The 19,518-nt window shown below is 26.2% G+C and overlaps 1 protein-coding gene and 2 long non-coding RNA genes across 3 annotated transcripts; 1 reads left to right on the top strand and 2 right to left on the bottom strand.

Annotated features, from left to right (window-relative positions):
• Window positions 1-6,794: 6,794 nt before the first annotated feature.
• Window positions 6,795-7,449, bottom strand: LOC135926908 (uncharacterized). Its single transcript, XR_010571948.1, has 3 exons — window positions 7,314-7,449; window positions 7,082-7,269; window positions 6,795-7,033 (listed from the first exon to the last, which is right to left on the bottom strand). It is a non-coding gene; the product is annotated as an uncharacterized LOC135926908 (long non-coding RNA).
• A 1,355-nt stretch (window positions 7,450-8,804) lies between these two features.
• LOC135927229 (uncharacterized) lies at window positions 8,805-10,465 on the bottom strand. Its single transcript, XR_010572006.1, has 7 exons — window positions 10,426-10,465; window positions 10,316-10,385; window positions 9,706-9,768; window positions 9,540-9,650; window positions 9,432-9,494; window positions 9,186-9,370; window positions 8,805-9,143 (listed from the first exon to the last, which is right to left on the bottom strand). It is a non-coding gene; the product is annotated as an uncharacterized LOC135927229 (long non-coding RNA).
• A 3,035-nt stretch (window positions 10,466-13,500) lies between these two features.
• On the top strand, window positions 13,501-17,200 carry LOC135926328 (uncharacterized). The gene is made up of 2 exons (XM_065462165.1): window positions 13,501-14,986; window positions 16,103-17,200. Exon 1 carries the CDS (start codon window positions 13,584-13,586, stop codon window positions 14,496-14,498), a length of 915 nt encoding a protein of 304 aa, XP_065318237.1. The 5' UTR covers window positions 13,501-13,583; the 3' UTR covers window positions 14,499-14,986; window positions 16,103-17,200.
• The last annotated feature ends 2,318 nt before the right edge of the window (window positions 17,201-19,518 follow it).

Here is a 19,518-nt window from a genome sequence, read left to right as displayed (position 1 = left end):
AAGATCTTTCAAAATTTTTTTAAAAAATTGTTCTATTTTTGTTAATTAAATATTATTATATTTATTTTTTTATTACTCCTGCGAAATTTCTCAGAAAAGTTTATTGGAGTGATTTTTTCAAAATTGTTATCCTGTTAGTGTTAATTTATTTTTTTGTCCTATCTCTGCGTACAAATGACCTCCAAAAATGACTGCCCTATTATCTTTGCATCGAGTTTACAAGCGCCGAAATGACTACATTGAATTTTCGTACGTTTAATTTTGTCTTGAACATAAAAATATATAAAATAATGTAAATTCTTTCATATTCACCAATATTTATTAGATTATAGAGGTTATTCAAATAATTAAAATAATCCTTAGAACATATAGATGTATATTGATAATTTTTTATTAGTATAATCTTATATTCTAAAATATATCTTTAAGGAATAATTGTGTAATAAATTTTTATTTTAAATAGAAAAAATTAAAATTAAACATATATTGGGGTTTTTATTTTAAAAAAGTAGCTTAATAGATCTAATTTTTACATGAGAGAATAAATTTGGATATTAATGTTAGGTTAAAAGTAAGAATAGCACAAATTTTAAAATGTAGCTTATAGCTAATTATAAATATTTGAAGCTATAACTAAGTTAGATTTTTTCCCCATGATTGCTTGTAGCTATATCGAAGCTACATTTTTTTTAAAGTCAGCATTTTTAAGGCAAATATGCTCATCCTTATCCCAAAACCTCAGTTACCTTTTTTCGAAATTACGCATAACTATTAATTTACTAATATTATTTTAACTATAACACAAAATGGCCTTAGTTTGGATAATCAGTAAGATTAAATAGATACCACATGGCTGTAAATTTCTAAATTTTGTGAGGGAATGGGATCCCAGGGGTTTGATAGTTTTTCAACGTTTTTTCGAGGCGCTTTTAAGTTTATATCAGGTATTGTTAACTAAATCTTTTATCCGAAGGTTTATTTTTAAATATGTTTCACTGAATTAAAGTGTAATACCAAAAAAAGTAATATTAAATTTTTTTACTCAATTAATTATATAATATAAATATTTATTATATAACAAAATGACTATATTTTAAAAACAATCAAGCAGCTAAAATTTGTCACAGAAGTGAATTTTATAAATATCAAATTTTATTAAAGATTAATTAATATAATCTATGTTTATGTTTTGGTTTTTATGAATAATTATGTTATATGTTCTTTTTATTTAAAGAATCGGTAAAATTATACTTAAATTGCCTCTTATTATGTGAATTAAAAATTATTTATATCTTAAACCCTTATATAATGATGATTCATACATTCTCTTCCAATTATTTGAAGTTCAACTTAATCGAGTTAATATGATGTAATTATTATTAGCATATAAAGATATTACAAATATATCAAATATGATATCAAATAACTATTTTTTTAGAAGAAAATTTTTGGTTTGATTTATGGCAAAACAAAAAACCATAGGTATCCTCTAAACAGTTTAATAAGTTACTATTAACACAGCACACTAAATGTTTTCCAGCTATAAACAAAAGTATTTTCGATAGTCTTATCCAATAAAATTGGTCCCCCTTTTTTGGGCGATAATGCTTAACGGAGGGGTAAGTATATATATGGGATGCTAGCGGAAGACAAAGGTGAGCTATTGAGGGTTAAAATAATATATTACAAAAATTAATTTGTAATCTTATATTTATTCAAAGCAAGACATGTTTTTTAAATATTATTTTTATATTTATAAAAAAACAATTCAACTACATCCTTACCTTTTTTATATATTATATTATTGCATGTGTTGAACATCGAATCCATCAGCGACTATTAGAGTAAACAAATAAATATGAATAATTTCCCTCGTCCCTATTTGTTGTCTCACTTTACTCAATAAATCTTAAATAATGAGATTAAGGCTTGATTAATTAAATATATTATAGATTGAAAACATTTGGTCACCCTGTTAAAAATAATATTTACTAAATAACGAAGGAAAATTCGTTCTAGATGTCTAGTAGCAAGGGATGTAAAATTTTAAATTAGGCCAAATTTATGGTGCAATTATGAATTATTAATTTGTGTAAGAAATAATGGAAATTTACTGGATTCTTTTTGTTCATGTGTTGTCTAGTTTTGCAAGCGATTATGGTTACAATGCATATCCCAATTACGGCTCCAGCTGCGATCAATTTGGATATCATTCACAGAACTCTTAATTGTAATCCTCTAAATGGCATTTTTTGTATTAAGAATTAAATTTTCCGATAATCGATATCATATCATTTATCCTATATCGCACATTCATATTGAATGCGAACTTTAAAATCTAAAATATAAATATATCATTTCATTTATAAATTAAAATTAATTACATTAATAATGTTCATTGTTGTGTAATAGAACCTATTGAAACAATAATAATACTTTTCTATTATATATATAAATGTTATTTATGACAAGGGACGGGGAACTTTTTAGCCTAAGGTGTCTTACCAATTCTGGATTGTCTTCTAGAACTCTAAACTATAATTGGGGAAAAAATATTTAAAAAGAGACACATTTAAGCGCAGTTTTTAAGGCATAGAAAATAAATATGAGGATATAATTTTCATTGTCAAAGGTGAGTCAGAGATATGGAATAATAAACTGGGCTCCATGTCAATACAACGAAATAGCACATGTTTATTTTGGCAAAATGATTTCTTATTGAACCTTTAATCGAGAATCCACATTTGGTTCCGAGATGACAATATTGCAATTTTAATACTGAACCCAATATTGCGAACTCAGCGGAGCGAAATTTTTATCGCGAACTTCGCGGAGCAAAATTTTTATCGCGAATTAATAATAACTAAGATTTTACAGTTAAGTTATCGCGAAGCCAAAATCGCGCAAACAAAATAACGATGGCTATTTTCTAAATCATATAACGCAATTTATTAATGTGGAGTCAATATGTTGAAGTCAACATTGCGAATGCAATAGTTGGAAGGACTGAGATATATTCTTTTTTAAATTCGTGATGCACGATTGCCATGATATAATTCAAATTATTTTAGCTAATTATGATATCAAGACAAAATTCTAAAGATGTTAGTATTTATATCTACATCTCCCTATAAAATTCAGAAGAAAACATTTTAAATTATATATTTTGCTGATCTATTCCGTGTTTTAAACTTTATTTTGGTATAGTTTAAATAAAGAATTTACCTGAACAACTCAGTATATTAATAAATCTAAGTGAACCCTTAAATACATTATCAAATTTAGCTTCTATCTTTTGCTTTTTCTATATTCTGACATTAGGGTTTTATTTACTATTCAACAAAATAAGAAATACTTGCTACACTTTCTTATCCTGATAGAAATGGAAATACATTGTATTAAAAAATTTATCAAATTGTATAAAAATGTAATAATTTATAATTTTATTACATTAATTTTTAATTATTTTTTATACATTTTTTTCAATAATTGTTTTTCAGAATTCTGATCAGATAAACAGGGGATCGTTTAGCATCAAACACAGCTTTTATTTAAAAAAGGCACGTTTAACTGATGCCGATAATATAAGTGAGATATATTTAATAATATACTATACTATTCACTATAATTCATTAAAAATACATCTATATTAATCATTTGATTTGATCTTAAATTTCAGCAAAAATTGATACTTAATTCGATATTTAAAAAATATATATTACCTCAAATTTTGTATAATTATGCTCTTACTATATGTAGGTTTGTTATGAGTGTCAAAATATTATTATTATTTTGAATATTTATATTATCATTAATAGTATTATATTATTTTAATTAATTTGTTTGGCTAAACATCATCTTTGTACAAGACTATTACTTTTATTTTTTCTATTTTATTTTATCATTCATGTACTTTTAATTATTTTATTATATATATCAGAGACCTGCAGAGGTACCATTTTCACGGCCAGGCCCGGATTTTTTTTAAAAATTTTTTTTAGCCCGGCCCGAATTTTTTTTTCAGAAATTATTTGCGGCCCGGATTTTTTTTAAATATTATATTTATTTTTGATTTTTATAGCTAATAATGGCGATTTCAAATATTTGGTTTTAAAATTTAAGGCCCGGCCCGCATATTTTTTTAAAAAATTTTTAGGCCCGGCCCGGATATTTTTTTTAAAAAAAATCAGGCCAGGCCGGGTATATTTAAAGAAATTAAAATACGGCCCGGGTATACGGGCCGGGCCTGCAGGTCTATTAATTTTATTTGAGTCCGAAAAGACAAAAGTTGAGACTTTTATAAATGTTATTCCATATTTTAAAATAATATAAAAACAAAATTAATTACGTTATTTTATTTGTTACTTTCTAAAGATAGTAAAGAATAATTAATTTTTCCACAGTTTTCTGTCGTTAATTTATTGTTAATTATTTTGGATTGAGTAATATTGCCAAGCATAATTTTTTTCAGTGTTGTTTATTTAACCGGTCAAATATTGTCAAATTCAAATAAATGTTTTTTAGTCAATATTAACTTTATTTTGTATGTAATAAAATGAAACTATAATAATAATTTTTTAATATTTTTTAAAATTCATTATCATATAACTAGACCTGTGCGCCGACGAAATATCGGCGGCTGGCGCAATTTTTAAAAAATCTAATCGACGGCCGGCGGCGTGCCGATTTTTAGCCGCCGATAAAATCGGCGTAAATCAGCGCATTTATAAATTTTTATAGGATAAATTTTTTTAATTGCTTATTAATTTTTTAAAAATAATTAATAAATATACACTATTCTACAGATATCTCGGCATATTTTTTAATATTCATTTAATAGAAAACTTATTATATCCAAAATCGATTTCGTAATTTTATAATTATCATATATAAAAATTATTTTATTTAAATTTTTGGGACATAATGATGATTTCCTTGAATATAACGTCAATCCAGCGGTAGAAAAAACTCTTTCACTAGGTGTGCTAGTCGCCCGAATGCAAAGAATTTTTTTGGCAAGCCTGGAAAGATTGGGAAGTTCACTATAAATAAGACATGCGTTATAAAGATATGCGATATAAACAAGACATACAATATAAATAAGACATGCGTTATAAAGATGTGCGATATAAATAGATATGCGATTTAAATAAGATATACGATATAAATAAGATTAATTAGCGATTAAAAGATTAATTAAAATTTATTATGCGGTCAAAATGTTCGCGATAATTTCTTAAATATATATTCAAATATTTTTTTGAAGTAACTTAATTTTTTAATTGGCGTGTAATATGCCCATTTATAAATAGTATGGATAATCAGAGTTGGGCAGGTCCTCCGGAAAAAGAATCTAGATACAGATTCTTTATAAAAAAATGAATCTTAGATACAGATACTAGTATCTTTTTCAAAATATCAAAAAGATACAAGATAAAAGATACTTATATCTTTTGCTAAATTAGAGTATCTTAAATACAAGATACTTTTAAATTTTCATTACCAATTAAATTAAAATAGTTTATAAATAGAGTTTTTATTATTTATTTGTGAAAAACATAACATACGCATATAAGAATGAATATTTATTATAATATAATAATAGGCATTTTAATATTAGTTTTTGCCCATTAATAACATAAACACGGAAGGGAGAGTAGTATATTTATTGGGAGTTGAAAATTTGCAAATAAATAAAAAAATTAAATCAAATTATTTTTTAAAATAATCAATTTTTCAAATAATTTATCATTAAGTCTTTGTCGTTTTGGCGTATTTAACATTGTGCCAAAACTAAATAACCTCTCAACAGGAGCTGATGAGGGTATGGCAGTATTATATTTTAAAAAAATTTCCTTAATTAAAGGATAAAATTTAAGCATTTCGAGTGTTTTTCGCCGGTCTTTATTATAATTTAAAACCTCAAGCTCAACGTTGTTTGTATTATTGAATTCAACAACGTTTGTATCACTAAAAGAAAAATAATCATCATTTTCTTTATTAGATATTATATCTATTGGTGATACATCCTGAGCTTGATGGTATACTATTTGTGCTAGCTCTAATGCTTCGTTTAGTAATATCTTTTGAAAATATTTTTTTTTATCATCAGATTCAATCCATAGATTCTTAAAATATGGATGTGATAATGATGCCAAAAACGCCTCATTATATTTATTATCATAATAAAAAAAATTTCCAAATCTTTTCCCCATAGCATTTTGAACAGCTTTTAATAAAGGGAGACAATATTGTAAACTTGAATGTTCAAGTTTACCCAAGTCCCTTTTAATTACAAATAATATGGGCACTAATTCCCCATAAAATGTACTACTCTGCCCTTGTAGTTTGTCTAATGCAATTGCTACTGGGCCTAAAACTTTACAATATTCTTCCATATATACAATATCTATTTCTTTTAAAATAGGACAATCAATTGATTCAAATAATAATTTTAAATTTGATCTATATTTTAGTAATTGAAGTGATACTATCATACGAACTGTTCCACCTCGTTACGCATGGAACCTTTAGGTAATAACCACCTGTTATCTCCCTTATCTTTTCAGAAGATTTGGGCCTTCCACATGCATTCCATAATTTTGTACATTTCCCCATTACTCCATAATGAATCCTTCAAGATTCTTTGAGCTCGATATTGATGAAATAATATCTTTAGTTGCTATTAAGGACAAAGTGTGGCAGGCACACCTGATGTGCCTGGGTAATATTATTTTGTTTATATCATCTAAAGATAAAGATTTTACTAACCATCATTGATTTTATTAAACTCTAATAGATCATTCTCATCCTCAAAATCATTGTCAAGAACATTTAATTTCACACCATATTCATTAAATGACTTGACAAAATTGGATGCATTATCTGTGACGGTAGCAATTAGTTTATCAGAAATTCCATACTCTCTATAGACTTCTTCCAATAATTCAGCAATTTTATCAAATGAATGGGTGCCGGGCATTCTTCTACATGCCAAGGCTCTTGATTTCCTTTCAAGGGTTTCTCGTGTTATCTTTAAAAATAATTTATTAAAAAAAATTAAATAAGATATTAATATTACCCAGTGAGCTGTTATTCCCATAAAGCTACGGGTTTTTGTAGACCACAAATCTGTCGTGGTGCATATATATGATTGAACTTTTAAAGTACTTTTTAAAGTATGTACATGATTTTCAAAAATTTCTTCTATTCTTCTCTGCAAATACCTCCTCGAAAAATTTTTAAATGATCCAATGTTACTAAGAATATCTAGAGTATCATATCAATATTTATCTATATATAAATTATCTAACCTTCCATCATTGTAACAAATTCAGGCTGTTCAACTAGGCTCAAAGGGTGTAAACCCTTGACAATAAATGCACATATCAATTTATCAATTTTATTTTGGGTAATTGTCGGTTTTATTTTATTAATTGCATTAAAGGATTCTGATATACTAGGTTGAATCATATTTTTATGATATTATAATTTGCTGATTTTTTTCTGTGCTGTTTTAAATATAGCTTGTATTCAGTATATATGCCTAAATGACATCTCTAATAAAAAAAATATATATACTAGTTTAGTTTTATTTTATTCATTATCTTTAATAAGTATTTATCATTACTTGTTTGTGAATTATGATATTTATGTATTTTTTAAATTAGTTTTATTTTCTAATATATTATTCTGTGTTTGTAATATCATATTTAGTTAATTTATCATTTTATAAATATCATTTGAATCTCTTTCAGATTTTTTTAAAATATATCTTGCAAAATCATTACTACTTTATTATAATTATTTTATTAAGAGCCATTTAAAATTATCTAATGTTATATATCAATTGTTGCTTAAATATTTTCTATAATAAGAGAACTTTATGGTAGAATTTAACTTTATTAGTTACTTTTATTTATTTATAATATAAGTACAATTATATTAGAGTATTTATATACAAAATTTAATCAATTTAAAATGTATAAAAGAAAAATTGTTATGAGTAATATAAATGTACACCATTTTACATATTTTATATTTATAAGTAATGATTTTGCAAGAAAAATATCTCATCTTATATATCAATTGTTGCTTATATATTTCCTATAATAAGAGAACTTGCTAAAATAATTATATAAAACAAATATATATCCAAAATTATTTTAATTTGATAATCAACATCTTCTATAAAAATCCTTTAAATAACAATTATCTAAGAGGGACTTAAGGGGGTATTATTATGTCAATAATTATATATAATAAAAAATATACCTACCTTAATGTGCTTAACAAAATTTGTTGAGGAATTTGTTGAGCCTTTTAAAAAATTTTTACTTGGGCAAATTTGGCATTCAGCTTGAACCTTGTCTTTTTCCACTAGAATAACTTTAAAAAATTTTCCATCTAGAATTTTAAGATTCGGATTTGATTCAGGAGAACCTATTTCCATAATTTCATCTTCACTAACTTCTTCATGATTGTTATTGTTAATCATTCTACAAATTAAAAAAATATTACATATAAAATATATATTCTTCACTTATCTAGTTTTGGTGTTGTTATTTTTAATCTTTCTATCTTTGTGAACTGTAAAATTTTCAGCTAATTTTGGTTATCGATATATTTAAAATAAGCGGGAAAAAAATAAGGAAAATAATACATGATTCCACGAAGAAAATAAAGTTATATTCTGTGATATGTAAATGTTTTAAACATGAATATTAAAAAGAATCTGTATCTGTATCTTTTGTCAAGAAAATGAAAAAGATACAAGATTCTTTTTAAAATAAAGGATCTTAGTAACAGTCACTAGTATCTTATTAAAAATGTCAAAAAGATACTGAGTACAAGATACAAAAGGATCTTGTATCTTGTATCTTAGATACAAGTATTCGCTGTACTGCCCAACTCTGTGAATAATTATGTTTGCTTGAAGCATAGTTGCCAATGCAACTATCTCCACCTCTGTTCCATAAGTTGCATTTTGAGCCATGCCTGTTCTCTCCAAATATTTGTCAACAGGTTTTCCCAAAAACCAATCCATCTGCTCAACAATATCCTTGCTTCTCATAAAGAGAATGCATTGCTGTCTCAGAAAATCGTAGTGGCATTCGTCATCACAAACTTCTTTGCTTATACATCTACAATAATGATTAACAATAATTTATTTTAAATATATATACCTGAAGAGACAATTTCCATCACCGATAATCCGCTCGGTAGAAAAATTATCTCCCATTACACTATTATCATATTTTGGATATCTTTTCTTGATCGCAAAATGAAAGCGTTCAGAATGATAAATTTTCCAAATTCTGTTGGTGGGAAGAAAAAGATTTACATCATCTTTCTTAAATTACAGTCTCTACTGCCAATTCATTATTTAAAAAATATGCATAATTAAATAATAATACATAACATATTAATACCTTTCTCAATAAACAGTCCTACTTTGTCAATTACAGCTGGTATATTAGGATTAGAAGGCATAACTAATAATTTAAAAAACAAATTATATCAATTTATAAAAATATTACTATTTTCTCGATGGCTACCAAGCTATGCCATCTTCGTTTCATCGTTTAATATCTTAACCCTGGTGGGAGGAAAAAGATTTGCATCATCTTTCATGGAAATTACAGTCATAACTGTAAATTCATTATATAAAAAATATGCAAATTAAATAATAATACAAATTTATACCTTTCTCAATAAACAGGCACACTTTGTCAATTGCAGCTGGTACATTAGGATTAAGAGGCATAACTAATAATTTACAAATTAATATCAATTTATAAAAATATTACTAATTTCTCGATGGCGAGTTGATGACTTGAGTCGACTTGAGTTGATGACTCGAGTCTTGAGTTCATGACCTGAGTTTATAACTCAAGTCAGTTTGGGTCGATTTTTTTGACCCAAAACTTGACTCAGTTTTCGACTCAGTCGATTAACAACACTAACCATATCCAAAAATTTAATTTATTGTAAATTTGCAATATTTTTTTAAAGCAAAGATTTAAATAAACTTAATTACAATAAAATAAAGAATATTTCAGTGTATTTAGGTAATCATTTTGTTTGCAATACTGAAATTTAACATATAGAAAAAATTTGCAATATTTTTTAAGTTAGCAAATATTTAAATAAACTTAATTGGAATGAAAAATTATCAGGTCCACAATATTTTTTTAAGTTAGCAAAGATTTAAATAGCTTAATTGAAATAAAAAATTAGTAGGTATACTCAAAATAAATAAATATTCTATTAAAATTGCTAAAATTTATTATTAGAAAAATTTACAATCATTTACTTTGCAAAGTTGAGTATTGGTAGAATAATAGGTTTTTATGCCAGTTTATAAGTTAATCGTTGTTATAATGCTATCAAATATATATAAATAATTCAATAATATACAATTACTTTGTAGGCCAGCAATTGGCTATGTTTTAATATACTTTATCTAAAATTAATTAAATTAAGATATTAGAAAGATATATTATTTACTACTTTGCAAAGTTGAGTATTGGTATAATAATCTTATAAATTAATCGTTGTTATAATGCTATCAAATATATATAAATAATTCAATAATAATATACAATTACTTTGTAGGCCAGCAATATTTACAATTGATCTTGAACACTCTACATAAATCTGATTTAAACGAACTCCCAATTAAATCATGTATGTCAATATCACTAAAAAAAATCAATTAAATCTTAACATGTCAATCATAAAGGCCAATATCACTAAATTAGAATTTTAAAAATAAATTTTAAGGCCTCTCCCGAAATTATATTTATTTTTTTACTTTTATAGCTAATAATGGCGATTTCAAATATTTGGTTTTAAAATATACCGCCCGACCTGGATATTTTTTTTAAAAGAATTTTCAGGCCCAGCCCGTGTGTTTTTTTAAAAAATAGGGCTCGGCCCGAGTATATTTAAAAAAATTAAAATACGGCCCGGCCCGAGGGTCGGGTCTGCCAGTCTCTGAAAAACAAACCATCAAAAGTACAACTTCTGAAAGTAGATTGAATGGTTTGGCGTAGCTAAGAATTTTTCTTAGAGGCGGTCCATACAAAGGCCGGGTTAATCTTACAAATCCTAACCATATCTTCTTTAATATATAATAAATATATTTTTTAAATGCACCAATAATATGTTATTATAATTTAGTAGATTATTCTCAATGACTTTATATTAATACTATCCAGAATAATTTCAATAGTAATATAATATCCTTCCACAAACATCAAAACTAGAAAAATATATATATTAATGGAATTTATTTAATATAAAGTCACTTTTAAGTCTTTTGAACGTATAATCTAGAAAAAAGATTTAGCTCTGGGAGGGGTTCAAACCTGAAAACCACCCCCCGTAGCTACGCCACTGGTTAAATCATTTGAATATTCATAGACATTTAACGCCGCAAGGATGAGATAATTAAAAAATTAGCACAATCCCAACGAAGATTGGATTTTACATTGTAAATATATAACATACAAAATACAATTATTCCTAAGAAACTTTTTGTGTATTAATTTATATTTCCAAAATTTAAATTTTTTATACTTTATATATAAATTTTGGCTCAAAAAATTCAAATTTCTATTTTGGATCATTTAAGTGATTCATATGATGATTATATTCACTTTATATTTTATAATTCACATTAATTTTATAGTTTTTCAATGTCGCCAATTATATCCGTTTAATATTTTTTAATTCACATTTATTTTATAGTTATATATATAATTTTTTTTATAATTCACATTAATTTAAAATTGTGCATTATAAATAGTTATTAGTCCTAATAAATTTATGCTTAATATTTTTAAATAACAATAATATTTCTTAAAAAATTTTATTATCCCCCCCCCCCTTTCCAGACCAAATTCCTGCGTATGCGTACACGCCTGTAACAGAGAGTTATATTAGTTTGATAACCTTTTGTCAATGTAAGTTGCTATGAATTATATTATTGCCAATGATATAATATCATTGATTATTGCATTATGTGGTTTTTAAAAACTATTATCAATTGAGGCATATGTATGAATTAATAAATCTTTTTTATAACTTGTAATTCTTTAGACGCAATTTTTTTTATATCAGCAATCGAAAATATTTTATAATGTAATAAATAGATTTTGTATTAAAAAATTTTATTGAGAAATGTCTTATATTTTTTTAAGTATTTGTATGCCAGTTTATTTTGTATGCATAATATAATAAATGGCAAAATATGAAAATCAGAATAATTGTTTAGAGTTAACAAATTTTTTAAAGTATAATATATTAATATAAAACGGGCAAAAGCGGGCCGAAGGCCCGCTAATTAGGGGGCATGGGGTGGCGGCCCCTCATAAAATTTTTTTAGTTGAGCCTCCTGATATTGTAAAGGCTAGCGACGCCCCTGATGAGCACCTGCAGGAAGAGGTAGTTATTTGACCTCCCTCGAAAATTATTATACATAAATTGTGCTTTAGAAATTTTTAAAAATATTTGTATTGATCTGTCTCCTAAGAGTAGATTTGCTTTCTTACGACCTAAAAACTGTGTTTTAGCAGGTGGTCTTCGACCTAAAAAGTGTGTTTTAGCAGATGGTCCAGGTACACATACCATGTGTATCTGCACATTACATTAAAATTTTAAGCTTATTTTAATAGGTGGAAAATTAAAACAGCTAACAAACAATATTGGTCATTATAATTATCCTGTGTAAAAACAGAGCAAATAAATGAATTAATTAATAATAATAAATATGAAATATTCGTCCTCTAGTCGACTCAATTATATATTTCGTATTCATGATCTCTAGTTTAAAGTCTACAGTAAATAAATGTAAAAAATAGATCACAAATATCTTAATTAATAAAATTTGAAATATTCGTCCTCTAGTCGACTCACGTTCATATAAGTATAACTATTTGTCCTCTAGTCGACTCAAGTATATAATTCCTATTTGCAACTCAAGTTGGAAGTCTAAAATAAAAAAAGTAATAAACAACAAATATCTTAATTAATAATAACTAATTTGAAATATTCGTCCTCTAGTCGAATCAAGTTCATAGAACTATTCGTCCTCTAGTTGACTAAAGTATATAATTCCTATTTAAATCTCAAGTTGGAAGTCTAAAATAAAAAAATGTAAAAAACAGAACAAATCTTAATTATTAATAATTAATTTGAAATATTCGTCTTCTAGTCGACGACTCAAGTTTATAAAAATATTCGTCCTCTAGTCGACTCAAGTATATAGACTTGAGTTCACGACTTGAGTTCCCGACTTGAGTTCATGACTTGAGGCGACTTGAGTTCACGACTCGAATTCATAACTCAAGTCAGTTTGGGTCGATTTTTACGACCCAAAACTTAGAGTCAGTTTTCGACTAAGTCGACTCGACAGTCGATTAACAACACTAGATTACTCTATGCTTATCTATATATAAAAACACGTGACACATGACTGTTGTCATTCATATGATTTTAGCTAAAACTAGATAAATTTTTTGCGATTGTTAAGATGAAACATTTTCATAAACTTATAGGACAACAAAAAAGAAATTACAATGATAAAATTTAAATTGAATTTTCTCTTATATTGTTTAATTTATGAACAAGGATTTGCAAAAAATATTCTCAATTCTTTACCCCAACCTGCCAATTTGCATCAAGATGATGAAATTTTGCACAATAAAAAGCTAAATCAAATAATATCTTTAGATTGTGATAAACTATTTAATTTGCATTCCTTATACAGAAGTAATCTATTGAATGAAACATTATTGAAATTTTATGAGGATGAATGTTTTGATAACTATTTATTATCAAGTCCTAGAATCAATGTATATGCTTTTTTTGGCGATAATGCTACCTGTGAATGCCATTTAGGAAAAAAAACACATTCCATTTTTAAAAAATTAGGATCACTGGTAAAAATATTTCAAGATATTATTCCAAACTTTGATAAAAAGAATATTACAAATTTAATAAATAATTTTGAAACCAGAAATGTATCCAATAATAGTACATTTTATTATAATGGAAATATCAATAATTTGACAAATCTGAATTTATTAAATAATGGAATCAAAGTTAAATGGAAATTTTTGGATAAAAGTATTAAATCAAGATTAGTATTCTTGGAAGAAGGAACTAAAATGACAATAAAAAAAGCAAAATTAGAGGATTCTGGTAAATATTTATGCTTCAGGCAGCAAGATTTTGACATGGATGGATATCAGGAAAAATTATTGATAAGCACGTGTGTCCTACATGTGGAACATGTTCCATCAACAGGTAATTTGAATCGCAAAATTCAAATAGTATACATAATTTTGGGCTCAATATTTCCCTCTGTACTATTATTTTCATTTTTGGTAATGGCTTATTATGCTCATAGGCAGTATAAAAAACCTAATGCTAAAAGAAATGATAGAGTTTATTTATACAGTATGATACATGACAATGTTTTAAATTATTAAATTTTCCTATATTTTAAACCATTTTCCAAAAATAATTATATAATGTTATTTTTGTGAATCTCACTCAATCATAGTCATATATTATAATATACTTATAAGCATTACTGAATTATATCATATTGTACATTTCTTTTTGGTAAAATTAAGTTAGGATTATGTATTTTTTTTTTAAAACACAGAAATTAATTTAAAATGTTCTTATTAAGCTTGTCCCATAACTTATTTCAAAAGTTATAAAATTTAAAAAAAGACTAGCATTAAAGTTATGAAAAAAATTTAAAAAAATGTTTTGGCTACATTTTTTATTTTTCATTAAAGGCTTATAACTAATTTTTCAAATTAATTTTTTTTTAAAAAAAAATATTGCATTTGTTAAATTTTATTTAAATATGTGATTGTTTAATATGATATTTATTATTTGTCAATTTTGCTCAATCAATTTCAAAAGGTGGTGTAACAATACAATAATCAAGTGACCTTTATCATATGTATGTTTAAATCATTGCATATTCAAACTACACATTCCTCTTAATCTTCCAAATATAAAAAATATTCCACTTTTAGTTATTATTTATTGCTTATTAGAGGGCCCTCTTTTTAAACTTTTATTTTATTTTAAAATGTGAAAATCAACAATGAAGATTCAATAATGTATTAGGAGTAGTAAAGCACTTAAATAATTTTCTTGAATCTCATATTATATTTAAAAATTTTCATTGTAATATTTTTCATTATTTATAAAAAATACATTTACATATAAATAATTAATTGATTTTAGAATCTCATAAACAAAATAACACATGACTATCATATATATATATAATATATATTTCAACAATTACAATATATGATATATCAAGGTTGCATAATTAATTATAAATATTTGATTGATTTAGAAATATAATTTTTATAATTGGCTAAGATAATTGAAAGAAAGATCATAAATGAATAATCTAACAATTAATTTGTTACCTTATAAATATTTGATTGATTTTGAAATAAAATTTTAATAATTGGCTAAGATATTTGAAAGAAAGATCATATATCAATAAAGTAAAAAATTTGTTACCTTATAAATTTTAGCTTTTCTCTAAATCTTTTTAAAACCAGCTAAACTTAAAATGAAATCTGTCATTTGGTATTCAGCATTACATTCTTTCATTGTTATATTGGATTTAGACAAGATAATAAATTATTACCTTTTATTTATCAAGTTGTACTAAACACATAAGTTTTCATTTGCTTTAATATAATAGTATGAACATCATTATATATCAAACATTTTAAAATGAATAATTTTAATATTCAAAAAATCGAAAATTGGGAATAGAGGTCTGCAATGGGTGGATTTAAAACCGAATACCTATCCATCCATTTTTTTTATTAATCCGCTTGCTCACCCACCCATGGTTTTTTATTTAAATCCACCCTCCTATTTATTTAACCTGATCACCCTCCAAATGTTTAAAAATTAATTTAACTCTTTCATGCACAGAAAAAATGGGCCATATTTAATTTATAGACATATTTTTCTAATAAAAGATGGAATATAATAACCAAATGTTCATTTCATATCAAAAATCTTTTTCCCTACTTTCTGTTAGTGCGTTCATTTCCTCTCTCTTGTCCTGCGAGCCCATCATTCAAACACTAACAAAACATCCTTACCCCTTACTCCTACAGGCAATTGATCTATGGAAGTCCCTCTCATTAGTCGATCCTCCATCGTCGGCATTACAGAAGGATTGGGATAAACCTCTACGTTGCATTCCTTAAATCGAAGAGCCAACCAGAGGACCATTCTCTACTCTTCTCCATTTCCGAAGGTAGTGGATACGAATTTCTTGATGCCTTTCCATCCCAAAACCTTGACCAGCTCCTAAGCAATGATGAGCTACATCACGCCATCGGTCTTAGACTGAATTGCGATATGGTAATACCTTATAACTGTATCCTCTGTCAAACTTCGGTCAACTCCATAGGCTGTCACTCTCTACACTGCAAGCGCTGTAAAGGCAGATTCATTAGGCATTCAAAATGCAATGATACCATTGCAAGGGCCTTAAAATAATCCGCCGGCATCCCATCAACCCTCGAACCTACTGGCCTTTACAATTCCGATGGTAAGCGGCCCGATGGTTCGACTATGATCCCTTGGAAGAGGGGGGAATTCCTAACTTGGGATTTCTCATACATCGATCCTCTTGCCCTTCCAATATAAATAGAGATGCCATACTAGATGCCGAGGTGAATAAACTAGCTAAATATTCGCCATCTCTTCCCGCCAATTATACATTCCTAACATTAATCGCCACTACTTTAACGTCGTTCGGCTCTCATGCCCTAGACTTCTTTAAAGAGCTAGGAAAACAGATCTCTGCTAGGACCGAGGATCCCAATGAGGGATTCTACCTACGCCAACGATTAGCCATAAATATAGTAAAATACATCTCAGCTTTATTTTTTCAATATCCGAAACCCCGTAATTGAACATCCTATGCATAGTATAGACTTTCGCCATTTTGTTGCCTATTATAATGTTAACACTAAAAGGGAATCAAAAAAAATAGTAAGAATTAATGACTTTATATAATTGTGATTTACTATTATATTTTTTTACTATTATTATAACTTACCTTGATATAAATTGTCGATATAACGAAATTATAACAAATGGACATTATATGAAAGTTAAATATCTATTAATTAATATATATAAAAATTAAATGTAAACAATCTGTCTAATAAAAAAAATAATAGTTTAAAAAAACCATTTTTGAAATTTGATTTAATTTATATTCATAATCCCAATTGATTATAAAATTGGCTTTTTCTATAAAATTATTGATTTGTCAGAATTATAAAAAGAATTTATGATATGTACTAAATATTCGACGCGTTTAACCTATATAACATTATATGTTTAGCAATATTGTATTTTCATTAATTAATAATTATAAATTGCCTGCTAATACCGAATTCTTATTTTCTAGAAATTTATTTTCCTTCATAACATATCTATAATTAGGGATGTAAATTTCCAAGGATAATTGAGGAAAATTTCCCGGAAAAATTGGGGAAACAGAGGGAAATTTCCTTTACATTATTCTTTAACAGGTCAATATATTTTTTTTTTCATGTTATATCAAAAATATATTAACTATTAATATGTTATTTAAACAAGTATGATAAAATTACAATAGTTATAGTGAATAATTTAAAATTTGCTTTAAAGAAGAAGATACATAGGCGTAGCCAGGATTTTCACAAGGGGAAATGGAATTAAAAAATAACTGGGGGCTTCGCCCTGGGTTACCTTAGTCTATATATAGTCATTAATTTTTTTTACAAGATAGGAGGTTAATTTTAATTAAAAAAATAGCTTGGAATAAATATGAAATATATTTTTATTATATAAAATATATTAAATTACTTGTATATACATTAATATAAATGGTAATAATTTATTCCAAACAAGTATAAGAAATTTATTTATAAAAAGTATACATATAGTTGATATTCCTCTATTATATAGAATTAGTTACAAAATACTAGGTAAAATTCCACTTTTATAGACATATTTGACAGTTAGAGAATATATTACTGTTAATAATTTAACAAATTTTACTAATCAATGCTCTTGATAATAAATATAGCAACAATTTGCATTCAATTATTTATCGCCATCTATTTTAAATACTTAAAAATAAATCTTTATATTTTCATCCCACAATGTCTTTAAAAGATATTTTCTGATGTCCTTATCAATATTTTATAGTAAAATATATAATTAGCTAAAGTGGTAAAAATTACTTGATTGTCATATGAAAATTGATAAAATTAGATATACTGTAAATCTACGACATATAATATTCCATTGTTTGTTGTATTATGCTTTAATTTTTTTATTTTTATGATTTAATTTTATCAAAGTTTTATAATTATATTTTTCTTTTATTAATATAAATAAATTAAAACAACTCACTTTATAAAAAAATTATATTTGATATATTATATTATTTAGTAATTTTATAAATCTATTATTAATAATTATAATCACCTTTTTTATATATAAATGCTTTTTTCCAAAAATGTATAAATTATGATGAATAGTTTTATAAAAAAATATTAAATTTTACATTCATTCTTTCAAATTATTGTTTAAGATATATGCATACATTTTGGGGGTCAGGGAGTGGAAGGAGGTCTAAGGGGAATATTTTTTATTAGCTTAAAATGATATTCAAAAAAGTGATAAATTTCTGAAGGTGGGGGGATTTTATCTCCCCCCCCCCTCCTGGCTACGCCAAGATATATGTTATTAAATATTGCTAGAAGAATAGCTTATATTTCGATAGCTTTAAATAACGTAACGCTTGAGCATAACGCGTTTATTACAAATTCAGTATATTCTAAATATTTCACTCGAATGTATGTGAGTAGAGATCTAAGGGTTGGAAACGATTATGGTCAGCATTGAGCTGAAGCGAGTCTCGCACGAGCTCTATAGTCATTTGCCATGAGACCTATGAGATTGGTTGTTAAAAGAATTTGTGACACATGCGAGCCCGTAAATTTAAAATTAACAAAGGCGAAAGATTTCATTTTTATCAAAGGCTTTACAAGCTAGGTAAATTAACTCATGGAGAGCTGATAAATTAATTAAGAGATTTAAACCAATTGAATAAAATAAAATTTAGGTAATTATAATACGCAGCTTTCAGAATAGAAAGTAAGGACTCTAAATACATTTTATTTCAGGGATTCAAACCGAACCATTAAGCCGGTAATTTTTATCGAACCTAATCTAAACCGCTAAAAAATTTCTAGCCGAACCTGAACCGAACCGCTAAAATGCCTTTGAACCGGTATCGCTTGTGCATGGCATCGGACATCTAGATTCCTTTCGAGCAAGGTTTATTTTGTCGTACTTCAGCCAGCAATCCAATTTCTGAGTCGTTGCATAGATCTTGGCAAACGGAATTCTCCTTGAAGGTATGATTTTAGGCACAGCATCGGG

This window comes from Gordionus sp. m RMFG-2023, chromosome 3, assembly GCF_954871325.1.
Source record: "Gordionus sp. m RMFG-2023 chromosome 3, tfGorSpeb1-WG-v2, whole genome shotgun sequence".
In the NCBI taxonomy this organism is placed as follows: Eukaryota; Metazoa; Nematomorpha; class Gordioida; order Chordodea; family Parachordodidae; genus Gordionus; species Gordionus sp. m RMFG-2023.
Note: the sequence above shows the minus strand (reverse complement) of the source record. Positions and strands in the feature narration are given on the sequence as shown.

Coding starts and splice junctions, on each gene's coding strand:
- LOC135926328 (XM_065462165.1), top strand. CDS start 13,584: ATGATAAAATTTAAATTGAATTTTCTCTTATATTGTTTAATTTATGAA.